The sequence below is a fragment of the Sinocyclocheilus grahami genome, unplaced genomic scaffold (genome assembly GCF_001515645.1).
Source record: "Sinocyclocheilus grahami isolate Dianchi unplaced genomic scaffold, SAMN03320097.WGS_v1.1 scaffold353.1, whole genome shotgun sequence".
Classification (NCBI taxonomy): domain Eukaryota; kingdom Metazoa; phylum Chordata; class Actinopteri; order Cypriniformes; family Cyprinidae; genus Sinocyclocheilus; species Sinocyclocheilus grahami.
Window position 1 is genome coordinate 1,050,812 of NW_015505532.1, and position 8,767 is coordinate 1,059,578.

The 8,767-nt window shown below is 38.7% G+C and overlaps 1 protein-coding gene across 1 annotated transcript in view; it reads left to right on the forward strand.

The window, feature by feature from the left end:
* Nucleotides 1-452: 452 nt before the first annotated feature.
* LOC107548718 (caskin-2) overlaps nucleotides 453-8,767 on the forward strand; it is a 38,408-nt gene continuing 30,093 nt past the window's right edge. The window contains exon 1 of the mRNA XM_016229518.1: nucleotides 453-619. Coding sequence (XP_016085004.1) covers nucleotides 526-619 — 94 coding nt within the window. The 5' untranslated portion in view covers nucleotides 453-525. The remainder of the gene's footprint in view (nucleotides 620-8,767) is intronic.

Here is an 8,767-nt window from a genome sequence, read left to right on the forward strand (position 1 = left end):
TTCTCCCTCTTGCTGCTTTGCTCATACACTGTACTTGGCTGATGTATTAACAGTACTATTTTTCTTGCCCACTTCTTTTTCAGGTTTTGGTCTGCTTGTGCCACTCCGGTCTTCTCAGCTTTCTAAACCACAGCATCAGCAGGGGCCTCTGCATTCCCAGAAACTGAGCTCCACGCGACCAAAACCGACTTTGTTACCCTGAAAAGGCTGTGGAAACTTAAGAACGAAAAACCGGAAGGCAATTTATAAGGTGAAATAGATTTTCCATTTCTCCGGCCTTCCGTGTCCATAACCAAACGGAGAGCTGAAGTCTGCTGATTTTAATGACATGATTGTTGGAGAAGCACGGATATCTGGATGCTTGTGGATCCTTCAGACGTCTGGCTGTCACCTCCCCCGACTGTAGCATTACCGAAAGAGAGGATTCTGGGATAGGTTCATGCCGTGGTTGCGCCGCTGTATGGAGGTGTAAGGGAGGAGCAGGACTCGTGTGGGACGCTGGTGGAGTACTGGCTGGTGGAGATCATGGGAAAAGAGCAGGATCTTCTGCAAGCGGTCAAGAATGGAGACCTAGCTACTACGCAGAAACTGCTGGCCAAGGTCAAAGCCAGCAAAAGCAGTGAGTAACAGTACATTACCTCTCTATCCTTTCACTGCATTTGACATAATGTGTATCCATGAAGATCTTTGATTTTGCAGACCATCATTGGCAATTGTTCTACCACCAGGGTGCTAAAGGGTCCACTGTGTGAACAAGTTAGAATAGTTATTCTGATGATCCTGTTATTTATATACCCATGACTAGAGCTGGGTGACGTACCTAAAACAATTCTCAGTATGCATGTATTTCTCTTAAATTATCTACATTGGTGCTCATGGCTGTACAGATTCTGCGTATTTTCTCCATGAATTGTGATGGGAGATTCACCTTCAAGCCATTCTAAACCTGTATGACTGACTTTCTTCCGTAAAACACAAACGAAGATATTTAGTAGAATGTTCATGCTGCTCTTTTTTCATACTGTAAAAGTAAATGGTGACCAGGAGCATTAAAGATCCACAAATGACCAAAAAAGCAATATAAAAGTAGTCCATATTGCTTGTACACCATATTCCAAGTCTTCTTGAGCCATACAATAGCTTCAAGTGAGGAACAGACTTAAATATTTAGACTAGAGTGTGCTAGAAGTCTCCTGTTTTGTTCCACGGAAGAAATAAGGTCATGCAGGTTTGGAATAATGGTAAGTCAATGAGGCCATAATTTTAAATTTGGGTTAACTAACCCTTTAAATATGGGTAAGCATGTTAATTGATGGTTGAAAGCATGATCAAATTAGCCACAATATTTAATTAACAAACATGCAGCGGGTGGCGATATGAAGAACTTTGAATTCTGTGGAAATCTGTGGCACTTGATTGTTGCAGAATTCATGCAGACATATTCATGACAAATAAAGTCATTAGAAACAGTGATCAACCACATTTGCCCTTATTTACTTACACAGAGCCAATTTACTTTTCATTTCATAGGTTGATGATAAGAGCTCATTTCAGAGGGTCAAAGTTCAGGACTGCTTGTCTGCTCAACAGTGATCAATGGTGACCGTTGTTTTGGTTAAGCGTATCTCTGTGCACTTTAGCTTTCTAATGGTCTAACATGAATGCACTGCTTGGAGAAACCCCACTGACGCCTGTTTTCCCAGTCCCACCAGTTAGTCTTTGCTGGAAGTGTATTGTTTCTCCAGGTTTGTGATCTCTGTAAGAGCAACGTGCTTGGCCTTTGGAACACCTTACAAACTGGGTCCTGATAACATAAACAGACTGTGTGTTTGCATTGTACTTTTATCTCTTTATGGCAGTACATTGAGAGCAAGCTGCAGGCACTCAACTCCAGCATGAAGACCCCATGTTTTCTGTGATGTGGTGCGGTTGGAGTCTGTAGAGGCGAAGAGATGCTCCACTCCAATAAGACCTCCCAAACTGCCAGGCGTCAGAAGAGAAATGGGGTCTTTTCTCTGTCGGAGTCTGTCGTGATAACATAGTTGTAAAAGCAATATGCCTCTAAAAGCTGAATATTACAGTGGTTTTACTATGGTAAAGAAGTGTTGTTACTTAGGCACAATGTTATACAGAGTGGCTTGTTGTTTTTATAAAATGTAAAAAAAAAGTTAAACAACAGTTAAAATTAAATTGAATAATATACACTACCGTTCAGAAGTTTGGGGTCAGCAAGTTTTTTTCCCCATTTTTTGAAAGCAATTAAGAGTTAAATTCTGCAAGAACATAACGTCTATAATTTTTTAAAATATGTCTACTTCAATTAAATGCTGTTTTTATAACTATATTCATCAAAGAATCCTAGTACTGCGCATGTCTACATACCTAACATGTACTACGTACGTGCATGACGTCACCATTTTCAAAGATTCCCGTTTTGGGTGTTTACCCCGAAACGATAATGGTGGCGTTTTCTAAAACGTGCACTTTGAAACCCGTCTTCAAAAATATGCGTTTTCAGTCCCCAAAACACCGTTGTCGTGTAAACGAACAGGCAAAAAGCATAAAAAGTTTCCAGTTTTTGGCTGAAAACGTTGTTTTGTAAACGGCCCCTTAGATCTCTGTTTATATCTAGTGAAAGGCTGTGGAAAGTTCTCGTAGTGAGTCAGGAGCACGTCCGATATACACCTACTGCTGACTTTGGATTTTGCTGGATGGATTTTTTTTGCTCCCTGACCTTTTTTCTTTCCTCCTTCTCAATAACAGATGGAGGTTTGAGGTTGGGTGGGATTGTACAGTAATTTGTTTGTGTGTGTGATAATGCTCTGTGTTAAATCTGTGGTGTAATCCTCTATTATTTCAGATTTTATCCCAGACGTTTGATCCGTTAAGTCCTGTTGTTTTTAGTGCTGGGAGGTTTGTTGGCATACATGTTATTCAAGGGAACTATGATGAAGCGGCAAACAATAAAAGACATTTGTATTGTCGTAGCCTGCTGTATGACTGACAGGCACGTTTTGTTTTTTGGTTTCTATTTTTGCTGCTTCAACTGAGTGTCTCCACCCAGAGTGAAATTTCATCCAAAATCCTGTTGTACATGCAGAATTTCCTCTGTCAGTGTAGAAAACTGTGTCACGTCCGGTTAGGCCACAGTGTACCTTGCTGTTCAAAAGTGGGTTCAGTAAGATTTTTTTAAGGAAATTAGTAGTTTTATTCATCATGGAGGCAGTAAATTGATACAAAAAGTGACATTAAAGATATTTACAATGTTCCAAAAGATTTCATATAAACTGTGTCCTTTTGAACCTTCTATTAATCAAAACAATCCTGGAAAAAATTCACAAAATATTAAGCAGCTCAACTGTTTTCAACTTGATGAGAATAAATGTTTCTTGAGCGTCAAAGCAGTATATTAGAATGATTTCTGAGGAATCATGTGACACTGAAGACTGGAGTAATGATGCTGAATATTCAGCTTTGCATCAGAAATAAATTACATTTCACAAATTCACATAGAAAACAGTTAGTTTAAACTGTAAAAATATTCCTATATTTACTGTATTTTTAATCAAATAAATACAGCTTGGTGATAATTCTTGCTGACTTAAAAAAAATAAAAAAATAACCTTGTTGGAGAAGCACGGATATCTGAATGCTTGTGGTGCGAAAGGGCCTATAAATACAACTTGGAAATGAACTACACAGGCTCAGCAGTATGCATAACAATAATCAACAATTGTGTAAATGCATAAACAACAGCAGAAGTATCATTTACAGTCTTTAGAGTTTGAGAGTTAGATTTCTGAATGTTTCTTGAACTTCTTTGGTTCCGTGCTCTTGGCACTCAGTTATTCACCAAAACAACAGTAGTCAACAACAAAGCATGTTTATCCTCGTTCCAGAGAATGAACTGAGATATAGTGCCATTGTGATGTATTTAGTTCACTGGATTATCCAAAAATAGCCATTACCTCAGGGTTATTTAATATATAAACCAATTGTCTTTTTAATTTCCTCATAGTTTTTATTACAAAATAAGATCTTGGTCATACCACCCACTGCTAACATCCAGCACCTTGCATCCAGGGTGCAGACAATTCATCAAGTTCCCCATCAGTGTTTTCTCTTGTTTAATACTCATTTCAATGAATGTGGTTTTGATCATTCCCACCAGATGGGGCGCACGTTTGTATGGGTCTCAAAGAGCCAGTGGTGGTTTCTCAGTTTGTAATGTCGGCGCTCTACATCAGAGTCACAGATGAATTCATTTGATCCTCTGAAAGAGCCACTGTAGTGGTTTTTCATTCATTAGTTAGTGGTTTAACTGCATGTTTATGGGATGCTCCTTAATATCAAGCATCCCCCACCACGACTAATGGCAGCAGGGGAAACTAATGAGATTTTCTCATTTTGGTAGGGGGCCACATATTGAAGGGGATGTGTTAAAACCTCTTTTGACAGACTGTGAAATTCTGTCTCTGTACGGCAGTTGTCTGTCGAGTCTGCCACTTGCCTGCTAAATGTTTAATTGGCTCGCTAAAGAGAAACATCTTGAGAGCATGTCAGGTGCTGTTCAGAAGATGAGAAATATCCCTATATGAGGGTCTAAAAAAAATAGTGACCCTGTTGTGACCTCCACATGAAACGTTTCAGTGTCCTGAAACATTATCATATCACATTCTGAGAATGTAAATCAGCATTCAAGCTGAAAATTTGAATCCTGACCCACCCACTGTTTATTTTCTGTTGGGTCTTATCTCCTTATCCTGCATTTGTTGTGTCCATCAGACACACAAATGCAGTCTTTGTCGTGTCACAGATAAGCTTTGAGATTACTGCAATTCTTTTCTGCCTCTGAATGAGTATACAAACGTTATCTTCCTGACACAGATGACTTATACTCGGAAGAGTACTGCAGTCTTGCCTGAGGCCAGAATAAATTGCTGAGTAAACCAGAGAACAGTGTGTGTCTCAATCTCTACTTTGGTGTAGTTTAGCTTACATGCACAAACAGCTTGTCTGGTTTTTTGGCTGGATTTAGGAATGGAAAGTTACTATAAGTGCACACAGCTCTTAAGTAAGACCCCAGCAGAGCTCCATAACAATACAGTCAATTAATGCCTGAGCCCTGCCGCATACGAGCATGGCTGTGTGTGACTACGCCACGTTTCTTTTCCACACAGGAATGCAGGAGCAGAATCTGGTAGTACATGTGGAAAAAGTGTCAATGTTACCTCAGAACACTGCATGCAGTGACTTATGAGCCGCAGCTGCCTTGAGCTGGAGCTTAATAGTATTTCACAGATATTTCTCTGGCATTCCTCCTCCTCTGAGCGTGCCAACCATTGTCCAGGCTGCGACATAACACTCCGAACTTTGAATGAGAGGGAAAAAATGCACAAGAATAGGAGAGATGATGTCAGCTAGTGGGAATGTACGCCCCACAGCGCTCTCTGTGTCCTCTAATGGCGTTTGAATGAATGCGTTCAACAGGTACTGCAAGACGTTCTGTGTTGAGACAGCCGTGGAGCTGCAGAGGATGGGGCTGTGAACTTTACAACACAATACTAGTGCACTGTGCAGTATGTTCTAGTAGAGACCAATATGTTTTATCATTGACAGATGCCGGTACAATTAACTGTAATATGATGCGATAATGGCAATGTCATGATTGGAGAGTAACTACAAAAATCAACATTAGTAATTGAGCTATATATTTTGTTATTCTGAAGTTTGTTCCGGTCCTCAAATTTGAGTTCCGAGAGTTCTGATGTAACATTCCAACTGCACTGAGACCTTTCACAACAGTTGGTGGCAACCAGGGACCTTTATGACACCTACTGGTCTTTATGAGTCATTGAGTCATTTACTCAACCTATTCATTCAGTGTTTAAGCCATGCTAATAGTCAAACAACATCCCTCTTGTGATATTGTTTGATTATTGTGACAGTAGCGGTTTTCAAATCTTTTCCTCTTGAGTAAATGTGCTTGCACGACACTATATAACATAAATATTTTTGTAACTTTTTGATGCTACATAAAGATTGAGGGACCACAGAGACTGATTCATTTCAGTGAGCCATGTGTATTAAAGACATACTGTGAGCCACACATTCATATCAACAAGTCCAACCATTGTATTTATAGCTTTACAGGTGAGTGAACTGAAATAATAAACTCAATTACTTAAAAGTATCAGGAAGCATTGAGAAATTATTCAATGCATTACATTTTATGTCTAGTGTTTTTTAATGACCATTTAACAGTCATTTAACATTGTTTTTCTAGTGATATACAAAACCGCATTCTAATATTTACTTTATAAAATATGAAATTTGGTTAAATGCAACTGTCAAGTGATGCTTAGTATAAAATGATATTTTGAAATGCTATTTAATTCCTCTCATTCTAATATAGTATATTTTTATTCAGCAAAAATATATGTAAACCCCTTCAAACAAGCTCTGTATGTTTGGCCTGATTTCCTAAAATAATTTGTTATTTGAACTTCAAAAATCCCTCTAGCATAGAGCTGGCCTCAAAGCTAATAGATGTGGACTTAAAGCCACAAAACACAAATTTAGTTTTTATGGGCTCTTTAATGTGTCTTAACGGGAGAAATGGAAACGGTCCAGCTCTTTTCAAATGGTGATGAACGGACTTGAGCCAAAGCACAGATACGGCAGGAGAACAGCTCTAGGCATCGCTGGTGCTGTTAATCTGTCACCTTATCTCCTGCAGTGCCTGTGTATCTCAGACAGATACGGTCAGTCACATGCCAGCAGCACGTGATCTCAGTGGAATAGAGTGGGAGTGGATTCTGGAGAAACCGATGAAAGTTTGGGATGGGAGGAAAAAGGCTTTACTGAACAAAGCATGGGGTGTGAATTTCCTTTTCGTCCTGAGAACAAAATGTGTAGCATGTTCCTGTGTGTGTGTGGTGTTGAATAACACTCTAAGCTGATGTATGCATTCTAAAAAAATGACTTCTTTTGGCCAAGAAAGTATTACAAAAGTATTTTAACCCAAAAGAGCTCAAAAGAAAGAAGAAAAAAAGTGATTTCTTGTTACTGTAATACAATGTTTTTTTTATTTAAAAATAATACAAATTGATACATTAAATTAAGTTTAAATGTACAGATGTACATGATAAATACAGTATCTTTATAATAATTTGAATAGCTTTTTTGTGTTGCGCTTAATAGAAACAAGTATTTTAACTTTGCTGAAAATGTGCTTCTTTGTCATGAAAATGTCACAATAGTAGCTAAAACTCTGATAACTGGAAGTTTTCTGATTTTAATTCATAAGCTATCATCATTACACCCTTGTTGAAGACACTTTAACCCCAGGAGGACTAAACCAGTAATGAGTATGCTGTTGGATAAAAGTGTATGATACTGGCAAAGCATGCTTGGTAAACCACCTCCACATCATCATGTACCACACTGTCAGCAGTTCTCGGTGTCTTCCTACATCATAATCATCATCAAATGACAAAATGAATGTTCTGCTGAGTCAACAGTCCGTTAATGCTGGATTGAGAGAAGTCACACAGAAACAGGCCTGCTGTAGTTTTACTCGCGCTCAACACTGAAGCTTTGACTATTTGCCTTGTGCATGGTCACACACCCACATTAAGAGCACGGATCATTTGCATGTTACATAGCCTCTGCTATCATCTTGCTTTGCATTCCACCTTATTAACCCTAAATATGGTTTCAAAACCTAAAGCAGTGGCTGTAAGAGAAGTTTCTAAACGATAACTGCGCCATTAACTACTGGCAGAAATTTGAGGGATTGCATTACACATCTCCCTCTGAAATACCACAGTTCTTGGCATAAGCTCCAGCCAATTGAAGATACATTATTTCACTTCGATGCTTTAGTTAGAAACTGATTCTAGATCAGTTGTTTTCTGTATAAAAATGCAATACATGTTGCAGATTCAAGATCAGATACTTAATTTGGATGGCTATTTTCAGGTTATTCTCACATGCCACCGACGTAATAATCCTTATTTGCTGGTTGTAGTGGAAAAACCCATGGCTAAAACAGATGTTTCCCTCTTGTTGAATAATCTTCCCCTCTCCTCTTGTTGTTCTTGAGACATAATAGGAAGCAGCAAGAGGAAATTACCGCTTGTTTTAATCCTAGTTGAAATGCATTGCCCTTGTGGGCTCTCGCGCAACCTTGCACCTGTAATCTGGATGGCGGTTTGTGCCATTACAAATATTAATGGAAGCAAAGTTCAGCCCTTCTAAAATTCTGTATTCAACATTCTTATCCAAAGTGTTTGCTTGGAAAAGCAGCTGTGACTCTTTCACGTACAGCCTCTTATTTTTCTCCATCTTGACAGGCTGCACTTTAAAGCTATGGTTTGTTTTATTACTAGCTTCATAACCTGTTTGCACTTTACTCATCAAATTGTAGTTTTTTAGCTCTTGCACACATGTAATTGAAGCGCCTCTTGTCATGAAGCAGTTGAGAAGTTTTCTTTCCTCATTTGGAATGGCAAGAAAATTTCCTTTACTCAGTGCTATTTTTTCATCAAATGTTATGGGTCTACTCTTCTGAAACGTGCAGAAACACTTCATCAGCAGCCCCAGACAAAATCTGTGGAATATTTTCCACATTTTCTTGCTGATTTTTGGGGAAAATATGCTTAACGGATTTAACCATGGTACACTGTTAGATGAACTGACAGCGGTTTAAGTCATTCATTTTTTTTTATGTAAATGTCAATTTTTTGAAAAAGTGACACACCAA